Source organism: Mus pahari, chromosome 2, assembly GCF_900095145.1.
Source record: "Mus pahari chromosome 2, PAHARI_EIJ_v1.1, whole genome shotgun sequence".
Classification (NCBI taxonomy): domain Eukaryota; kingdom Metazoa; phylum Chordata; class Mammalia; order Rodentia; family Muridae; genus Mus; species Mus pahari.
The window spans coordinates 150,701,221-150,721,819 of record NC_034591.1 but is presented as its reverse complement, the minus strand read 5'-3'; the positions used below and the strand labels follow the sequence as shown (position 1 = coordinate 150,721,819).

The 20,599-nt window shown below is 45.4% G+C and overlaps 1 protein-coding gene across 3 annotated transcripts in view; it reads left to right on the top strand.

Moving 5' to 3' along the window:
* The window catches only part of Grin2b (glutamate ionotropic receptor NMDA type subunit 2B), a 436,141-nt gene extending 416,390 nt beyond the window's left edge, over nt 1-19,751 (top strand). For all 3 annotated transcript variants that reach the window (XM_029535630.1, XM_029535631.1, XM_029535632.1), the window contains 4 exons: nt 8,587-8,747; nt 10,531-10,718; nt 13,237-13,475; nt 15,902-19,751. In XM_029535630.1, the coding sequence (XP_029391490.1) occupies nt 8,587-8,747; nt 10,531-10,718; nt 13,237-13,475; nt 15,902-17,752 (2,439 nt within the window). In that variant the 3' untranslated portion in view covers nt 17,753-19,751. The remainder of the gene's footprint in view (nt 1-8,586; nt 8,748-10,530; nt 10,719-13,236; nt 13,476-15,901) is intronic.
* Nucleotides 19,752-20,599: the final 848 nt, after the last annotated feature.

Genomic DNA, 20,599 nt, shown 5'->3' with positions numbered 1-20,599 from the left:
AAGCAATATGGTAGTTTGGTTTAATAGTCCTGGGTAATGAAGAATGATTAAAAGTCAGAACTATGGGAAGACAGAGCAGGTCATCATGTGTCAGGAGCCAGGGGAGGTCTATGGAGGAGTATCGTGAGGGAGTTTTCTTGGGTGGTGAAATTATATTGTATCTTGACAGTGCTGATGACAAAATCTGATGTAAGGCTAAGATTCATAGACATGCTCATCAGTGATGATAATGATGCCCAAAGACCATGGTTTGGAAGAACTGTAGAGGATGGACGGTGATGACATTAATAGGGGTGGTGAGAGGAATTCAGGGCAGGTAAAGAGGGTCCCTGTAGATTTCTTATCAGTACACAGATATCTTGAAGAACCCACCCATCTCTTTTTTTTCCTGAGGGCCTAGAAGGGCTGAGTGGCATTCGGGCATTGATTCTCTTTGTGATTCAAATGTAGAATCAGAAGTAACAGGATGAATTATTTATGTGTGGGATTGTCACACTCTGAAGACAAAAGCCCCTAGCTCCCTCCTCACTAGCAGGATAGCTGTGAGCAAAGCGTCCAGTGTGCAGCTCAAGGTCACCACTCTGGTTTGCACTAATCAGCGTATGCTGAGCGGACAGACTGAAGGAGAAGAGCCGGTTTCAGGCTGGTCTACACCCTGAAAGGCACTTTCCCAACCCCTTCATCTCAGCAGAGCCTCTCTCCCTGTGTGGTGTCACTTGCCTGATTTAGCCACAGTTGATCTCCTGTTAGCCTCCTGAGGAGAAGTGACAGGCCACTGGGCAAAAAACTCAGTGTCAGACAGAACAGCAGCCTGAACAAAACAAGGGAGGCAAGGACAGAGGCCTAGGCCTTGAGGGGATCTGGGTACGGCTTTCAGAACTTCCTCTTTCCAATGGCCCTAAGGAATTCACAAATGGTTTTTCACTCTTCCATCAGGAAACTAACCAGCATACACACACACACACACACACACACACACACACACACACACACACACACACAATTGAAAACTCCACTTCCCTCCTTACAGCTTCAATCTGCCCCCTTCAGGAAGCCTTCCAGGAATCCTGGCCTCATGGCAGCTGTTCTTATTTGGAATTTTAATAGTCATGGTACCGCTAAGGTCTTTTGTGTTCAATGAGATGGAGGATATTAGAACATATTAGTTACATTTCTGTTGATGTGATAAAACCCCATGACCAAGGCAACTTGTGGAACAAAAGTTAATTTGGGCTTATGGTTCCAGAGGGTTAGAGTTCTTGATAGCAAGGTCGAGGCAGCAGGCAGGCATGGAGGTTGGAGAAGGGTGCTGAGAGCTCACACATGGACCCCAGGCAGAAGGCAGAGACAGCGAGGAGTAATGAAAGAGGATTTTGGCTCTGAAAACCTTCCCTCAGTGACATGCTCGAGGAAGGCCACACACAGCTCCCAGCCCTCCCTAAAACAACTGAAGACCAAAGTGTTTTCATGTGAGAACCTATGGAGGACATTCTTATTCAAGCTGCTACAAAATGTCCCTGAAGTTTCACCTTGTTCTCCGCCCCAAGAAAGTGCCCAGGCTCTTCTCAGAGCTCAGGTCCCCTTGAGCTCCCGTCTCCTCAATGTGTTCCTTCCAGCCTGGAGTATGTGCTGGTGACAGAAGACTCTTTCTAACACAAAATCCCACTCTTGTCATTCTGACAGAATTGTCCAGTTACCTCCAGTGACAGTGGGCGTGATCATAGCAGGAACCTTGTTAACAATAAGGGGTAATTCAGTATGCTTACCATGTGCCAGGCACTGTGCTACGACAGTGCTCAGGGAAACTAGGTGAATGTGTGGTGCATAAGTCCACTCTACAAATGTGGGAACCGGGGCACAGAGAAGGTGAGTTGTGCGGAGTCTCAGGGCTATCAAGGGGCAGAGCTGGGAAGTGTCCAGGCTCTCCTCCTGTTTAGCAAACCTTAAAGCAGAGGTTCCTGACCTTCCTAATGCTGTGACCCATTAATACAGTTCCTCAGGTTGTGGTGACTGCCCCCCAGCCCCAACCAAAATGCTATTTCATTGCTATTTCATAACTATAATTTTGCTACTGCTATGAATCATAATGTAGATATCTGATATATGACCCCTGTGAAGGGGTTATTCAACACCTAAAGGGGTCACAACTCACTGGGTGAGAACTTTTGCCTTAGCATGAGACTTCTAAACTGTACTGCATAGATATGGGCTCCTTTTGAGAGCCAGGCCCTGTTTCCCTCCTCATCCTTCATCAGCCCTCAGCCTTATTGATAAGGCTGTAGGAAAAGGGAGGAGGTCTTCATGGTCTGTGATGGTGCCTAAGCTTTTCCCATTCCGTAGGTATTGAGTGAGCGTGGCTATTAGTACGTCTGTGTTGTGCCTTTGAGCAGAGCATGCTGTGTAGACATTGCTTTGCTTCTTCTGTCCAAATAGAAAGCTCTTCTGTGTCACCCTCTGCATTCCTGTTCACCCTGTGTTCCCACTGACACAGGGTCCTGCTTCTCTGGGGCTCCTATCACCTTGTTGGTTGCCCATCTCAGTAGTCTGAACCTTTTTAGTTGACGAATTTCTGTACTCCTTGTATGTCCCACATGTGCTTTGGATACATGATCTTACTGAGGTCCCATCTCAAATGTGACCTGCCAATCAGTCCATAGCATTACACAGTTTGTCTTGTTTTGAAACATTCCACGTTCACTAGTAATTCATTGCTGGGCCAGCATCCCAGTGCTTAGATTCTCAGCACAAGAACCTGTTCATTGGGTTTCACTGTCTTGGGGGTCAGATATCTGTGTAAAGCTGGGCTGAGTGTGTCTTTGACTTTATGCAGCCTTGGTAGAGTCACCTGATCTTTACCTAAGGGTAGAGCTAGGCCTGACTGGACTTGAGGGACCAAAAGGGCTTTACTGACTTCTCTGGGATGCTGGCAGGAGTGGGTAGAGCTGAGAGACAAGCTAGGGCTGCACTCAGGAGCACCCACAGTTGCTGTCTCCAGTTTGGTGGTCTCAAGACTGGGGCTTGAGACTGACCCCAAGATTAGATATGCAATACTCCCTATATGCTAAAAGCCTTCCCTTGGAAGGAGGTTCTGGGAGGCCAGTGAAGAGGCCGTAGAAGCACACACTCATTTTCCAAGGCCAGAAGTCTCTGGGCAGGGCTTCTGAATCTTTCCATGTCAAGTCACCTGTTCTGCCTAGGAGAGGGAACACAGGTTTCCCTCTTGATAGGAGGAATGGAAAAATGTATGTGACCAACTTTAGCCTACCACATAGTTGAAGCACACATATGTACATATGTGAATGTACATATGTTGAAACACATACATATGTTTCTATGCATGTTTGTATGTTACCCATCACACTTCTTTGATATGAGCCTCTGGATCTTATTCTATAATACCAAATCCCCTACACCTGAAGCTTGTCTGCACAGAATAAATACTTTCTGAATACAAATATAAATGAAACTGTACAAGAAGATGTGGACGGCAGAGAACACTTACATTTCTGACTCTCCTGGGAGGCTAGCTCCTAGAAACAGGAGGTTTTATTCATCTTTCCCAATACAGTCCACTCCAAATGAACGGATATATTCTAATTACCATAGATAAAGAAGATGATGTGCTAATTCACAGCACATTCATAGGTGTTAAATGAATGTGGCTATTATCACTGGATTAACAGACCCCTTACTTGGGGAAATCAACTGACATATTTAGTTGACTGTAAGAAAACAAACTAGACTAGACCCTCCCACCTGCCTTGTCCCTCTTTCCTTTTTCTTTGCTACAAGCTCTATGAGAGACCCTTTTGTGGGGTGGTGGCAGAGTCCATTAGAAGAATCAGTTGAAAGTGAGGGCCTTTGCCTCTGATTCTTGGTATCTTCCTCCTTGCATCACTGACTGTCAAGAGGAATCCACTTTAAGGTCATCAAGACCGAGACTGAGGTTCAGATGGGAAAGGCTCAGGGTGTCAATTTCTGATTGCCTGTTCTTCAGAAGAGCAAATGAGATTACAACTCCCTTGACACTCTCCCTCTGTGTTACCCCTTGTGCTACTGTGAGTTCATAGCCATTGCCAAGGGCAGGTGTTGGATGCGGGGGGGGGGGGGGGGAAGGGAGCAAACAACTGTGATATCAGAAATGGAAGGATGGCCTCCTGGGTGGCCCCACGTAACAACACACGGCCTCTGTGCCCAGGAAGCCAGGGCACAGTGACTCTCAGCATTGTCGCCTGGCAATGGAGAAGCTAGCCTTGTCTCTCTTCTTTACACCACTTGGAGCAATACCCTTGAACTCTGCAGGACTTTGGTGTCTTCATCTGTGAAATGGGCCTGATCCCTGAGGGTCCTCCCTCCAGGGCTTTCATTTCACTAAATGGATCTGGGTTTTAGCAGTTACAATCTGGGTGGTCAAAGGTGATTAATAAAAATGCTGCTGTTTTTTAAAAAAATTATCACCACTTTGAAATCAGACAGAATTTTCAAATCTAATTATTGTTCTCCCTGGCTTATTGAAGTCCTAATTTTTAAAATTATTTGTCAAGGTCTTTCCTGTTCTAATTTAGACTCCTCATAGTATACATTTTAATTCCTCCTCCGTACCCCAGAGTCCGTCAACTGTCACCAAGGTTACACAACAGGGCCTTGCATCTTGGGATGAGTTTTATGACAAGGGCATTTATTGAAACATCAAGGCATTTGGGGGTTGTCTTTTCCTTCTTCCCCATGGGTCTCCTTAAGCATACTAACTGTTCCCTGTGAATGTGAATTTTAGTTAAGTTCAAGGTCCGCCGACAGTTTTTAAAGACCTGTTTTATTTAAACCTCCCGTCGAGCTGAACAAGACTTTTCAGAGAACGCAAGCTTATCTCTTGCATTGGCTCTGGCTGACTCTAGGCCCTCAGACTGGCCTAGTTACAGGGGCAGACTAGAGAACGAGACTTTCCAACCTGAGGGAACTCTGCCTCACACAGGACAGAATCTCACAGTGTTAAGTGTTTTCCTATGTATTATCTTAGGCATCAAAATAATATTTCCAGAAAACAGTGGAACTCTGCAAGGCTAAGTAACTTGCCTGTGTTCGTGTTCCTACAGCAGGCATGAGAAAGGGTTGAATTTAAACCAAATTGCCTCCAGGCTAAATTTTGTCCACACTGCAGTTGGGGTTGTTCTCTCTGGTTATTTATTCGGGGATGGTACTCTAAATGATGTCTTATTCTGCTGTTACTTGATTTGTTTTTGAAATCGCTTTAATTCATTTTCAAATACTTCCTCCCAGCTGGTGGCTTACCTTCTCATAATCCTAACTGCATCTTTTAAAGAGAAGCTCTGAATTTTGATGACCTTTAATTTATCTTTATTTCCCTCCGTTGGTGGATTGGACACGTGATGTACAGTCTTCATCTAGCTCTGGGTTACAAAAGTGTTCTCATATATTTTCTCCTGAGCAAGTTCGGGCGTAATTGCTATTGATCTTGTGGAGGTGGGGAGTGAGCTTTGTTTTGTACAGAAGCCTCTAATCACCCTCACACCATTTGTTGACAACTCCCCTATCTCCACTGAGCCACCTTCACACCGGCCATGTGCATAGCTGAGGGCAGCTGCTGCATTCTGCCAGCCTTCCCCTGCACTACTTTTGTACCAGTGCAGTAAGGTTGCTGGAGTTCCTCGGGGAGTCTTCAGATTGATTCCACCAGTGTGGCCCCTCTTTGAAAAGGGTGTTTGCTCTTCCAGGTCCACGTTTTGAAATGTTTTATGCACCTATGGATGTGATTGTAAAATAATATAGAGACTCTAAACATCATTTAAAATTAAAAAAAATAAATAAAAAGATTATGGTTCGGAACTAGAAGTGCCTTGGCCTGTAGCTCCGTCAGGAAGTGGTACACTGGGCACGGGATTCCGTTTGGTTAAGCAAAAATCATTGCACAGACTTTCCTTGCATTAAGTTTTTCAAAAATACCTACATGATAAATAATTTATATCAGATCTGAATTGGATGTAATTCCAGTTTTCCATACTACTTCAGAAGCTATTGTGGGAGGGACCTGTAGTATCCTAGACAAAGTTCATATCCATTACCCTGGCAAAGTGCAGATGGACAGAGGAGAGGACATTCACATGACTCCAGGGGCTGCTCCCTCCCGTGCCATCCCCTCGGCTTAGGATTCAGGCGATGGGTTTCTTCCAATTTCTGAGGAGTTCTGTTTGACAGCGATGTGTGAAGTCTTCTGGTGCCTGTCTCTTTTATTAAAGCATAGCCTTGTTTACTGTAAGCTTGCTCTCTGCCAGGCACAGTGAGGAGTCATTCTTAATTAGACCAGGGAAAACGCTGATGACATTCGCCACCACTACCCCTGGGTGATAGTGAGCAAATTATCCTCATTGAATCCTTGCTTTATCATTTGTCCAATGGAAGATTCAAGCTACTTAGCTCTGAGAAGACAATTCTGATTCTTCTATGTTTATTTGCTTAAAAATTACAACCCCTTGAAAAACAAACAAACAAACAAAACAGAGGCTATTATTAGCATTTTGCATTTAGTGTGCTGATCACAAGAGAAGGGTTTTCCAGTTGGAAAGTCTGTTTTTGATGTGACATTTAAATATCCCACCACCACAGCATATGACACTGACCCAACTCTCAACTGTGGCCAACAAGAACAGCTACAGTGGTTGTAATGGCTCCTTGTGCTATGAGAATCTATGGCCCACGAAGCCCTGACATTCTCTGAGAAGGAGAAGAAAGGCCATGGAACCTGGGCTGTTTATAAAGTTCAGTGGTTCCTGGGTTGGTGGGCTAGGTTTTCAAATGCAGCTTCAAGGTAACAAATAGCAGTATTGAAATCAAGAGCACTTTAAACACCTGCAGTGTCCCCTCTATGCCAAGGGACAGCTTTATGCCCATATTCTGTGTCATCTTAGATATACTTACAGGAAAAGAACATTAGGTAGCCTGCTGTTTTATCAGCAAAACAGAACTAAAATGAACACGGATTTAGAACAGTATGGGACCCATCACTGAGCATCTACTGTCTTAGTTTGCTTTCTATTGCTGTGGTGAAGGCTAGACCCAAAGGGAATGTGGGAAGAAGGGGCTATTTGCTTTACACGTATCAATCACATTCCATCAATGAGGGAGCAAAGGTAAGAACTCAAGCAGGCAGGAACTGACGCAAAACTCATGACGACAAAGTGCTGCTTCTGTCCTGTTCTCCATTTCCTCTTCAGGCCTGCTTCTTGATTTTGCTAAATCCAGGACCACCTAGTACAGCAGACTGGGCCCTCCCAGTCTACTATATCATTAATCATTAATCAAGAAAATGCCTTAGAGACTTGCCTACAGTACAGTCTGCTACAGGCATTTTCTCAGTTGAAGACCCTCTAACCCAGTGACCTGGTTTGTGGCAGATAACCCTATGATGTATCAGGTGCTGTGCCCAGTACTTATTTTGCATTCTTGAAAACTGGGCATCATCAGCTCCTTATTATGGAAGAAGTGGTGCATACTTTCTGTCAATGACCACAGTCATTAAGCAGTAAGTGGCAGAGTTGGTCATCATATCTGTTTTAATCTCAAGCTTAAACTATTAATGTCCACATGAAAGTCTAGTTCTCAGTACTTAGCCAGTAGACTTCGGGAGTCACTGCATTTATAGTATCAATCTAGTACTCTAAACCAGAATAACAAGTACTGAGGGATCATTTTGGGTCAACTTGATAGAAGGAAGAATTCACAGGAGGTTTCCCAAAGCAGTTGCTTTGAGCCGTATTTTAAAATGAAGGACCTCAATTGGCCCAAGAGAAAAGTGAGTGTGTATTAAAGAGATGGAGTTGGTGAGGCCGTGGAAATCCAAATGGTCAAATTGTGTGCTCGGGAAGCATCATTAACGCCCAACTCAGTGCAGGGTAATAGCTAGGAATAACGCTGATGTCATAGAGACAGAATCCAAAGATTTTAAATTCTGATGCTAGGCACTGGAGAGACACTCTCAGTGTTTAAGCAAGCCAGGAACATAGCTAAAATGACATGTGAATTGTCCAATAGCTAGTTTAGGATCAACAGAATTTTGAGAGCTCTGAAGGTCAAAAGAAAATTTCTTAGCAAAATATATTCAATATTCAAACATTATTTCCATGACTGTAATGCTGTGTGACCTTAATTGTACAAGGACAATATGATTGGGCCTCTGAATTAAGAGGCCTGGGTGCACATTTTAGACAATTTTTGGAAATAAAAGTGACTAATGTACCACAAACCATATCATGCCACTTTCAGGCCCATCATCACTGGTATTGTGTCAGATGCATAGAAGAAACACACAGGGTTACAGATTAAACCCGGGACTGGGCAAATAGAAATCTCTCAACAATACGTACTAAATTGAGTTGAACTGAAGTCCACTTCCAGAAGGCAATTACTGCTCCTGAGTGAGGGCTAATGTGTTTGGTGAATTATAGTCGGTTCCTTTCCATTATAAACTCACTAATGCTGACTTAATGTCTCTTCACATTTTTTCTAAAGCATTTCTTCTTTATTCTGTCTCTGTCTCTCTCTCTTTCTCTCTGTCTTTCTTTCTCTCTCCAGTTCCAGAGACCTAATGACTTCTCACCCCCTTTCCGCTTTGGGACTGTGCCCAATGGCAGCACAGAGAGGAATATTCGTAATAACTATGCAGAAATGCATGCCTACATGGGGAAGTTCAACCAAAGGGGAGTAGATGATGCTTTGCTCTCCCTGAAAACAGGGTAAGAACGGCCTCCGAGCTCAGAGAGATACATCTCTCACATCATCCACTGGACACAGATTGAATTCGAACCATACTCATTAAATCAAAAGACTGTTCCCAAGTCAAATTCGATAGCGTTATTTCAACTAGTGTACAAGAGTTCTTATGTTGTTACTTGCTTCTGCATCCCATCCTGCAAATTGTTTTCTGCTTGCATGAGTGTGGCCATCGAGTGGAAAAGAAACAGATCAAAAACTAGAAAGGAAGAGTCAATGAGAGAGCTCGTATCTGTTACACACGAGCTGTAGTCTAAGAGGTATAACAGACAGTTCTGGTGTCTATGGACAAGAGGAAAATGAAACAGGAAGTGTGCAAAATTTGTAGAGGGCAACAGGTAGAAATGTGTTGATTGATCCCCAATTTCAGCATTGACTGTCACTCCTGATAGCCACTCTCTGTATTCAGAGTGTATTTGTTCACAAGCTGTCGATGCAGCTCTTCAGGCACACTCGTGCTATGAAGCGAGGAGAAAGCGAGGGCTATGAAGAACGACCAGCACTTGAGCACTGTAAATGTTGAGATTTGGAGGCCAATGGGTCATACAGCTGTTTCTCCCTCTCCTATGGTGACCGTGGACCTCCTCCGGCCACCTTTGTGCCTGAAGGTTCTCAAACACCACCGAGATTTGTGGCCATTTAGAATGCAGAGGCGTTCAATCTCACTGCTCTGAACAAAGTCCCAACAGGTTTCAGAAGACAGGAATCTGAGGTTAGGGGAGGAGTGAGTACTCTGGGTAGTCCAAACTGTGGGGTCCCCACAGATCTCAATTATACCAGATGCTTGGCGTTCGAGCATGCCGGCAACCTGCATTTTATAGGATGCATTTTGTGAAATTGCCTGTTGCTAGTCATATCAAAAAGGGCTTGTGGGGTTTTGTTTATTTGTTTGTTTTTCCTTTTTTCTCAAGGAGTGACAAAACTCCCTAGCCTGTAACTGTTCTGCAGAGTCGCATGTCCTGCTCACTCTCATGCCTGTTACCTGCATGGCTTTATCTGAGCTGCTCCCTCAGCCTTTCTGTGTGGAAACGTTTGGAAACAGTGATTGGTGTATGCCTTCTCGCTCTTAGCCCACCCCATCTTTTCTCAGTGCATCCCTTCTTTGCGAAGCTCAATGTCTCATGCAATGTGCATGCAGGCTTAGGAATTTGAAAGTCCTTGTCTGAATGTTACCTTCTCTTGCAGTGCTGCGAATGTGCTCTCACACAAGCTTGCCACCAGCCTGGCCCCTCAAAGCAGAGTCACATAGCACAAGAGAACGCTGAAGTCTTTCTGGCCACCAAGATAGCCACATATCCACTGAAACATATACACCTACACTTTCCTCCACTCTGGACTGTAATGAACTGAGAAATGAAAAATGTTATATAACTCTTACCCTATGCTATTTGTTATCACTGCGGTGCTTACTTTTCATTATTTCTGTTATTATTTTTATTGATTCCTTTTTACTCCTTCTCCTTTTCAGACACAGCTTATGAGTTGGCCTCAGGCCCAACTTATATTCTTATCACTCCTGGTGGGAGGGGGGAATAAAAGAAACAACTCCTTTCAACCTGAAGTCCCATCACGGGCAGCCTTGGATGCAGGCTATGGACTCTTACAATAGTCCAACTTGAGCCTTACTGTGAGCTAGTCCTCCACATAGCTTCTGCAACCCTACCACTTCATATGAATGGCCCAGTAGGTAGTGCTGTTGTGTAATTCCTTCCTTGGTATATGTTGGTTCGCTTCTTTCTTGTGCAGGAAACTTGATGCATTCATCTATGATGCAGCCGTGCTCAACTACATGGCCGGAAGAGACGAAGGCTGCAAGCTGGTGACCATTGGCAGTGGCAAGGTCTTTGCTTCTACAGGCTATGGCATTGCTATCCAAAAAGACTCTGGGTGGAAGCGCCAGGTGGACCTTGCTATCCTGCAGCTGTTTGGAGATGGTGAGTTAAAGGGGAGTGTCCACTTGGCCTCCACCAATAGCTATTCCGAAATAGTGACCTTCATCCTCTGTGTATCCAAATCAGCATGCCATAAGATATGATTAGATTGGAGAGTACATTTTGGATTCTTAGAGTCACCATAACAAATGACAGGAATGGTGTGCTGTAAACAGTTGAATTCATTGTGTTGAAGTTCTGGGTACGACAGGTATCAATACAGGAAGCTTCACTTGGAAGTGATGAGGAAGAGTTCTCTGTATGCTCATTGCGTGGCTTTTGATGTCTCTTCTTGGTGCTCCCTTCTTGGTGCTCCTACTTGGTATCCCTTGACTTGTCAAAGCACCGCTCAGATCTCTACTTTCATTCTACCTGGATGAATGTCTTTCTTCTATATTCATCTTTCTCTACATCCACCCTTTTCTTAAGGCCAATCACATGAGGTTAGGGGCCTGCTGGGGATTCCACTGTCACTTCGCCATTATTAATTGCATCTGCACTGACCCAATTTCTATGTCACATCCTAAGCTACCAGAAAGGTGGGGTTTAATATGAGAATTACAAGGCGACAAACCTGCACTGGGTAAAGATGAGGGAGGAATTAAAGTAGTTGGTGATAGGGGAACATTTGGAGATTGTATGGGACATTGAAACCTTCAGGAATGAAGTACGCTACAATTAGATGTCACCCTACATGTGTCACAACACCAGACCGATGTAGAGCAGTGCTCTTACTATTCCAGGAGGAAGGAAAGAGAAACAAATGTGTGTCTGTTTCCACATCCTTCATTCTGTCCTGCCATGGCCTTCTGGCTGAAGAGGTGGAGGGCAAGGATCCTCAGATGTAGATACCAGAAGGCATTTCCTGTGTCTTTCTGGTGATGGGCTGAACACTGAGAAACGTATCTCACCGACTACTCTCTTCTGCATTTCTCTTCATGGCCTTGCCCAAAGCAGTCTACACACAATCCTCACACACCCACTAATCTAGATACAGATGAGCTTCACTCAGCATGGTCCCGAAGTCCACCAGCCAAGTGGGTCTGTCAATTAGGTCTGTCAATAGGATATTTTCTATTGGGGAAGACATCAGAGACACAAGCCCAGGGGCGGGTTTCCAGACTCCACCTGAATCTGGCTGCTATACTAGTTAGAAAAAGCATTGTTGAATTGAAGAAGAGAAGAAAAGTGTGTGGATTCCTATAAGAGTAGGGGTTTGTAGCTGGAGTGCTGGTAAGCCGTGCTGGTATAACCAGTAGTCACAGCCAAATTGATCCAGAATCTATTACCAAGTAGATCAGTAGAGAGGGTTTTGGAATTCATTGTGCTATACAAATGCAAAATTTTAGCAGGCCAGAATTTCATTGAATTAATGACATTCTACAGTAGATACTTATTTTCTTTGTCTTTTGGTTGTTTGTTTGGTTTTGGGTTTTGGTTTTTGGTTTGGGGGGGTGTTGTTTGAGATGTCTACATTTCTAGCGATTGGTGTCTAGTGACAGTAGGTAAGAGCCTGGCACACCTGGAGAAGTCCTTGTCCCTTTAGGCAGAGTTGAGTAGAGGCGAGTTTAGGTGGTCATGTTTCATTCCAGCTTCCTCCTCTTTTGGGTTTCATATTTTCCTCTAAAAGACATCTGAAATTCTGAGAGACCATAACGATTCAACCTCTTTCAATCTCCGTCTACCTTTCCTTCCTCAGTCTAATGTGCTCTGTATAATTGCGAGACTTTTTAGTCATTTGATTATGTTATCCTCATTGTCTATAAAATAAAGGGCAAAGTGTTTAACCTCAGAATTCTTTTACTAAGCTTTCTTTGCTGAGGGTTACTACTCTGCTTGAACTGGTTTTCTTGCCTCTCCATAAATGAGCATCTATTTTCCTCCTCCTTCCTTGATGATTATGCGACACCTGCTGCCTGGAATGCCTTTAAATATAATATAAATTAAAATCCATTCCCATTCTCAAGTTCATATCTCTCTCTCTCTCTCTCTCCCTCTCCCTCCCTCTTTTTCCCTCTCCTTCCCTCCCTCCCTCTCTTCTTCCCTCTCCCCTCTCCCTCTCCCTCTCCTCCCTCTCTCCCTCTCCCTCTCTCTCCCTCTCTCCCTCTTTCTCTCCCTCTCTCCCTCTCTTCCTCTCTCTCCCTCCCCTCCACCTCGCCTCTCCCCCCCTCTCTCAAAAACCCATTGACTGCTTTGCCCAAAAACTGTTCTCACTAATTTGAACTCTTGTTCCTTGCATGGCATATTGTATATAATACCAAGCATTGAGCCGCCAATTTGCACTGGCTAGAGCAGAGTCACAGGAAGTCCCATGTCCTTGACTTATCTGTAGTTTCATTCATTACGTTTCCACTGAATACTTGGGATGTATTGATGAGTTAAGATATAATGGCATTAATAAAATGTATTCTTTTTCTCTTTTTGTGTTTGTCCCTTTCTGTCATGTTTTTATACTCTTCTTCAACATCCTTCCTTCTTCTCCCTCCCTCCTTTATCTGTCTCCTTCTTGTCCTTGTTCTAGGGGAGATGGAAGAATTGGAAGCTCTCTGGCTTACTGGCATTTGCCACAATGAGAAGAATGAGGTTATGAGCAGCCAGTTGGACATTGACAACATGGCGGGCGTCTTCTACATGTTGGGGGCAGCCATGGCTCTCAGCCTCATCACCTTCATCTGTGAACATCTCTTCTATTGGCAGTTCCGACATTGCTTCATGGGCGTCTGTTCTGGCAAGCCTGGCATGGTCTTCTCCATCAGCAGAGTAAGTGTTTTGACTGAGATACTCAGAGCTTGCTAAGGACAGTTCAGCCTTGCTCTGTGCTCAGCAGAGAGACCCAAGAAGGTGCTTGTTCCAGCCTTATGTAGCTAAACCATAAAGCCAGATCATGGGCACTTCCCCAAGAGTCTGTGTGAGAGAATTTCAAATGCTTCTCAGATGGATGGTGCTATGTTTTTTTCCTTCCATTTTAGACTCAGACATTTGATTTTCTATCAAAAAAAAAAAAAAAAAAAAAAAGAGAAAAAAAAAAAAAAAAAAAAAGGCAGCTCTCTCAAAATAGAAAATTTGGCTTTTCCCCATTTGCCTCTTACATCACCACTAATTGATTCTGTATAGGCTGCATTAATCAATTGATCCTTTGAGGTAGGAATCATATCTTTTTCTTAAATAACGTAGTATCACATAACTTATTCTAACACATAAAGACATATTATTAGTGTTTTTACTGTTCCTATATTTTAACCACATGTGAAATAAGGGAAATTAAAGAGCCTAAAGGGGGATACAGTGACATATGCCTACAATAAATGCCAACACTTAAAGACTACAGCAGGAGGATCACGTGTGGGCGTGTGTGTGTGCCTGGGTCTGTGGAGTACAGATATAAATAACATTTGAAAGAGCCTAAAGAACCCAAGTCTTGATTCATTAAAAAAAAAATAGTATATTACAAAAACTTACTTAAAAGGAGCACGACTCCAGGCCATTCTTTGTTTAGATCACCTTCATTTCCGATTCAAAGTGAGGTATTAGGAAGACAGTGAGATAGATGAGCCTCAGGTCACGGGTGGGGAGTTTTTAAAGAGTGGGATTCTTCTGATTTTGTTAATATAGTTGGGGGACTCTCCATGGAGTGGTGAACTCAGGTATCTTTTTAGGATTGAGGATTGTGTTGCAGATATGACTCAAATAGAGTTCTGAAAGAAAATGGATTTCTCATCAAACTGTTTCATTTTCTGGTCATTTTCCCATAGTGTTTTAGGGACAGGGGACAATATCTCCATTTCCTCTCTAGCTGTCAGTATGTACAGGCCATTCAGTCACAAAAGAACAGGAGAAAGAAGCTTGTGGGGATCCTGGTCCCTGGGCCTTAGGTTCCATTCCTCAGCACTTCCCGGAGGCCAGAGAAGTGGGAGAAAAGAGACATTTTCCTTGTGGCCCTCTGACATGGCCACTGTCTTCACAGAAGAAGACACTTAGCATTTCTCCCTGACCACTGTCAAGAGGTCAGAAGTAAGAAGCCAAAAGGGAGTAGAGTCCCCTCCAGGAAGACCTTGTGTCTCACAAGGCCTGACACTTCTTGGCCACATAGCTACCATTTTCCCTCTGACCTTTTCTGTTCTCGGCCCTGACCATTCAGATAATCTTTTCTCAATTAACCTTCTTGTGTGTAAAGACACAGTTTAAAGTCACTTCTTCCTCTGCCTCACCTTGCTAGGGACAAAGTCCCAAGTCTGTTTCCCTTCAAGCAGCCCATGAGAGATGAGCAACAGCTGACCTGACTTGAGATGTGGGCACACTGTCTGCCCGGGCAAGCAATCCAGCCTTCCTCACAGATGCAGCCTGTCAGTGCCTTGAACAAGTCGCTGTTTGCCCGGTGTTCTTCATCAATACTAATTTGATAGAACATTAATTATTTATGATAATATTGACTATAAAAAAGAAAGCAAGAGTTAAAGGGTGAATAAAGGAGAGACCTCAACAAGGGAGTTATTCATTCACATTGAGCTCCTGATATTTGTCCCACTTTTTCCCTCCCACAGTGTAGGCCACAGCAGTAGAAAATCCTTCTTTGACCCCAGGGCTTTCCAACTCTCTGTGTGAAGTCGATTCATGCTTAGCTACAGAACAACATTGCACCCTTGTTATTTGCTGATCAAAATTCCAACAACAACAATAAAAAAAAAATGTTCAAAATCGGTCAGAGCCAGAAACAAGAAGCCACTGTGAGCAGCATCAGCCAGGCATGGCCGACCAGAGCTAAGTGGCCCTAGAATCTATGGTGCTTCCAACATTCTGCTCCTACTTTTTGCTATATGTCTACAGCCTGGATCCCTTTATAAAATGTAAGACTCTGGGTCCTAAATAGGAAGGAAAACCAAGATAGATCACAAGTTTAGTTGAGGCACATATGCCATGTCCTCTGTTTATTCTAGTCCTCTGGTATGATCACTTCCCTCTCCAATGGCAGATTGTGATCGTTAACTCATAAAAATGAAGTTAGCTGAATTCAAGGGGCAACATCAACCAAACTTTGAGTCACGTTTTCTGTGAATGTAGCAAACTGCCTGCCTCACGATTCTCCTATCTTTGTCTTACTTCATTAAATCATCAGTGGTAGAGCACTGTTGTTTATGGTGTGTTTGGGTTTCTCTGAACTCAATGTGTACCATCCTATGTCCCTTCAGGGTATTTACAGCTGTATCCATGGAGTAGCTATAGAGGAGCGCCAATCCGTGATGAACTCCCCCACTGCCACCATGAACAACACACACTCCAACATCCTACGCTTGCTCCGAACGGCCAAGAACATGGCCAACCTGTCTGGAGTCAATGGTTCCCCTCAGAGTGCTCTGGACTTCATCCGACGAGAATCCTCTGTCTACGACATCTCTGAGCATCGCCGCAGCTTCACGCATTCAGACTGCAAGTCGTACAATAACCCACCCTGTGAGGAAAACCTGTTCAGTGACTACATTAGTGAGGTAGAGAGAACATTTGGCAACCTGCAGCTGAAGGACAGCAATGTGTACCAAGATCATTATCACCATCACCACCGGCCCCACAGCATCGGCAGCACCAGCTCCATTGATGGGCTCTATGACTGTGACAACCCACCCTTTACCACCCAGCCCAGGTCAATCAGCAAGAAACCCCTGGACATTGGCCTGCCCTCCTCCAAACATAGCCAGCTCAGCGACCTGTACGGCAAGTTCTCTTTCAAGAGTGACCGCTACAGTGGCCATGACGACTTGATTCGATCGGATGTCTCAGACATCTCCACACACACTGTCACCTATGGCAACATCGAGGGCAACGCAGCCAAGAGGAGGAAGCAGCAATATAAGGACAGTCTAAAGAAGCGGCCAGCCTCGGCCAAATCTAGGAGGGAGTTTGATGAAATCGAGCTGGCCTACCGTCGCCGACCACCCCGCTCCCCAGACCACAAGCGCTACTTCAGGGACAAAGAAGGTCTCCGAGACTTCTACCTGGACCAGTTCCGAACAAAGGAGAACTCGCCTCACTGGGAGCACGTGGACTTGACTGACATTTACAAAGAACGTAGTGATGACTTCAAGCGAGATTCGGTCAGTGGAGGCGGGCCCTGTACCAACAGGTCTCACCTCAAACACGGAACGGGCGATAAGCACGGAGTGGTAGGTGGGGTGCCCGCTCCTTGGGAGAAGAACCTGACCAATGTGGACTGGGAGGATCGGTCTGGGGGTAACTTCTGCCGCAGCTGTCCCTCCAAGCTGCACAATTACTCCTCTACGGTGGCAGGGCAGAACTCGGGTCGGCAGGCCTGTATCAGATGTGAGGCCTGCAAGAAGGCTGGCAACCTGTATGACATCAGCGAGGACAACTCCCTGCAGGAACTAGACCAGCCGGCTGCCCCTGTGGCTGTGTCATCCAATGCCTCCACCACCAAGTACCCTCAAAGCCCAACTAATTCCAAGGCCCAGAAGAAGAATCGGAACAAACTGCGCCGGCAGCACTCCTACGACACCTTCGTGGACCTGCAGAAGGAGGAGGCCGCCTTGGCCCCACGCAGCGTGAGCCTGAAAGACAAGGGCCGATTCATGGATGGGAGCCCCTACGCCCATATGTTTGAGATGCCAGCTGGTGAGAGCTCCTTTGCCAACAAGTCCTCAGTGCCCACTGCCGGACACCATCACAACAATCCCGGCAGCGGCTACATGCTCAGCAAGTCGCTCTACCCTGACCGGGTCACGCAAAACCCTTTCATCCCCACTTTTGGGGATGACCAGTGCTTGCTTCACGGCAGCAAATCCTACTTCTTCAGGCAGCCCACGGTGGCAGGGGCGTCGAAAACAAGGCCGGACTTCCGGGCCCTTGTCACCAATAAGCCAGTGGTGTCGGCCCTTCATGGGGCTGTGCCAGGTCGTTTCCAGAAGGACATTTGTATAGGGAACCAGTCCAACCCCTGTGTGCCTAACAACAAAAACCCCAGGGCTTTCAATGGCTCCAGCAATGGACATGTTTATGAGAAACTTTCTAGTATTGAGTCTGATGTCTGAGTGAGGGAAGAGAGAGAGAGAGAGAGAGAGATTAAGGTGGGTGCGGGAGGGATAAGGCTGTGGGCCGCGTGGTGCGCATGTCACGGAAAGAGTCGGGGGTGAACTTGGCTCCCATTCACTTTTTCTTCTTCTTTTAATTTCTCTATGGGATCCTGGAGTTCTGGTTCCTTACTGAAGGCAACCCTCGTGGCCAGCACCCTTTCTCCTCCCTTGCACAGTTCTCTTCTTCCTGCGTCTGTCCACCATTTCTGTCCCCATGAAAGGATAGAACGGGCCTCAGTGTGGGAGGATGGAGAGACCAGAAGCGCTGCCTGTGTGCTTCTTCCTAGCGCCGAAGGGCTCGGAGCGCTTCACTCTGAGCGAGGCTTTCCTGATACTGCTCTCTTGGTTTAGGCGAGGAGGCGAAGGTGTTTATCTAAGGAAGGCCATTGAACCTCCTGCTCATAAGAGAGAAGAGGCTTTCGCTGAATTCTTGCTGCATGGTTGGCATCTGCTGAGGGACCATGTGCCAAGCCGAGGGCAGGAAGTCATTGTGTATATATAAGCCAAAAAGAGAATAATAATAATAATAAAGCTTCTTCAGCTTCAGAAGCCTCAGGGGAGGTGAACCAAGGAAGGAGGCTATTGGTAGAAGAGAGATTCCTGAACGAAGTGGGTAGTTCACTGCTACAGTGTCCCATGGTGCATTGGAAGCAAGAGTATGGGATTGTGTGTGCACAGATACATGTACACCTGCACCCACAATGCAGTCAGGTGCCTCTGAATACAGAGAATGAAACCTTGACTGGCTGCTTCCCTCCACAATCATAAGCAATGTGCTTGTCTTTTGGCTTATATATAAACTGATGTCAAAGGTTACCCCAATTTGGGCTATCTCTTCATTTTTCCTTCTTGAGTGAAGGTAGAGGTTCTTGATGAAGACGAATCCGTATTGCAGAAAAGGCAACAGAAGGAAATGAGTGGAACTGAGTCAACCCTACAGAGTACTTTGTCAGTAGCTGCTAATGTTTTCCACCAGCTTGGGCGGAGAACTTTTCAGTAAGGCTTAAGGGAAATCGAAATAGCTGTGAGTCCTTTATTCATACTTAGAGCTAAGGTTCCAGAACCTAGGCATTCAGCCCCTTAACTGGCTGAGGTTTGGGGGAAAGCACTTCATAAAAGGCTTTGAGGAAGAGAGTCATTACAGGAGGATGAGAGAGGGGGGGTGTTTTTAGTCATTTACAGTAGGGTTAGTGAGAAAGGGGGATGTTTTAAATGCTTTGATCCCTTCTTACTTAACCTAGAACTAAAAGGGCAAGCAAATTCCCCCAGGATTGATGATATGTCAAGGGGACATGTGGGGGAGAAAAATGAGCTTGCCCCAAGGGTACATCCCTGGAAGCCAGAGAGCATGAAGGATTGAGAAGTGGGAGCCTGGGTCCCTAGACATGTGACTTGAAATAGCGAAAGTGCTTCTGATAGACGCCTTCCTCTTCGGCAAGCCCCGGTTCCCTCTCAGATTGTACCACTCGACAGTGAATGTGTGTGTGTGTGTGTGTGTGTGTGTGTGTGTGTGTGTGTGTAGTGTGTGTGTGTGTGTGTGTGTGTGTAGTGTGTGTGTGTGTGTGTGTGTGTGTGTGTGTGTGTAAAACTCCAGGGATGGGGGTGCTAGCAGGTGTGATGCCCCCTCGCTTAAAGTTGGAAAATTAAGAAGGAAAATGAATATTTGTCACTGCCTGTCCTGAACTTGGGGTAGGGGTGCTCCATGGGTCAGTTCTGCTGCCCTGCCCTCCCCTCACACAGGGTGGCATCCAAAGAGCCCTGGGTCTGTGTGGAAGCTTGACTGCAGGATCGCCTTGTGGCACACAGGACACACAAACCACAAAGGTGCTTATCCTCCTCGGGAATGAAGCCGCCATGTCTCTTCACGTCACACCCTCCTGGCCTGCTTCTTGCCTTCCTGGTCGCCCGCCTCATGGCCTCCCCTCATCCCCATCCTCTCGACTGCTGTCTCCCACCTTCCTCCTTGTTTTTTTTTTTTTTTTTTTTTTTTTTTTTTTTTTTTTTTTTTTACCTCAGTATCTCTCATTTAAATGCCAACTGAAGGCCTTGTTTTCTTTCTAAAAATGAACGTGGGGGCAAGGGGCTGAACCTCTCAACAGTCTGGAGAGAGGAGCGCGGAGTACTTTATTTTAGGTTCCGGGAAAGACTCTGAGCGAGGACAGAGGGCGTGAGGCATCTCCCAGAGGAAGAAGGAGAAGGGCCATAGAAACACTGCTTCACTCTGGCTCTGTCCAAGGGCCAGGGGCTCATCCCCGACTCTTCCTCTTACCTCACCCTTTAAAATTTAAAAAAGAAAAAAAAAAAAAAAGAAAAAAAAAGAAAAAAACCAAACCAACTAACCTAGCGAACAGCAATCTAGAAAACAGGGGGCTCTGATGGTCTCCACGGGCCACAGAAATCAAGATGGTGTTTATTTGGTATGTAAATATTTTGTTTTCTAATTAATTTTTGTATAGATAAAGTGTTCTCCTGTGAGTATTCAGGGTGTTGAGCCGGAGGGAGTGGGGTGGGGATGGGATTGAGGGGGGGATTGTTTCGTTATGGGTTTTCATTTTCAGTTGGGGAAATTGTTTGACATGGCCTTTGCTTCAGAGTGTCTGGGGAAAAAAAAAGTTAATGGGAACAGAAGCCACTATGGTGACTAAGCCAGGGGAAAGCCATTTATGTCCATGCCTCATCTCTGAAACCTGTCTTCCTGCGGATCTGTGAGAAGTGAGCATGCGCTGTACCTGAGTTTTGCTGGGTCTATATCAGTATCAAGCAAAACTTGGTCTGACTCTTGTCTTCTAGGGAGACCGTAGGGAA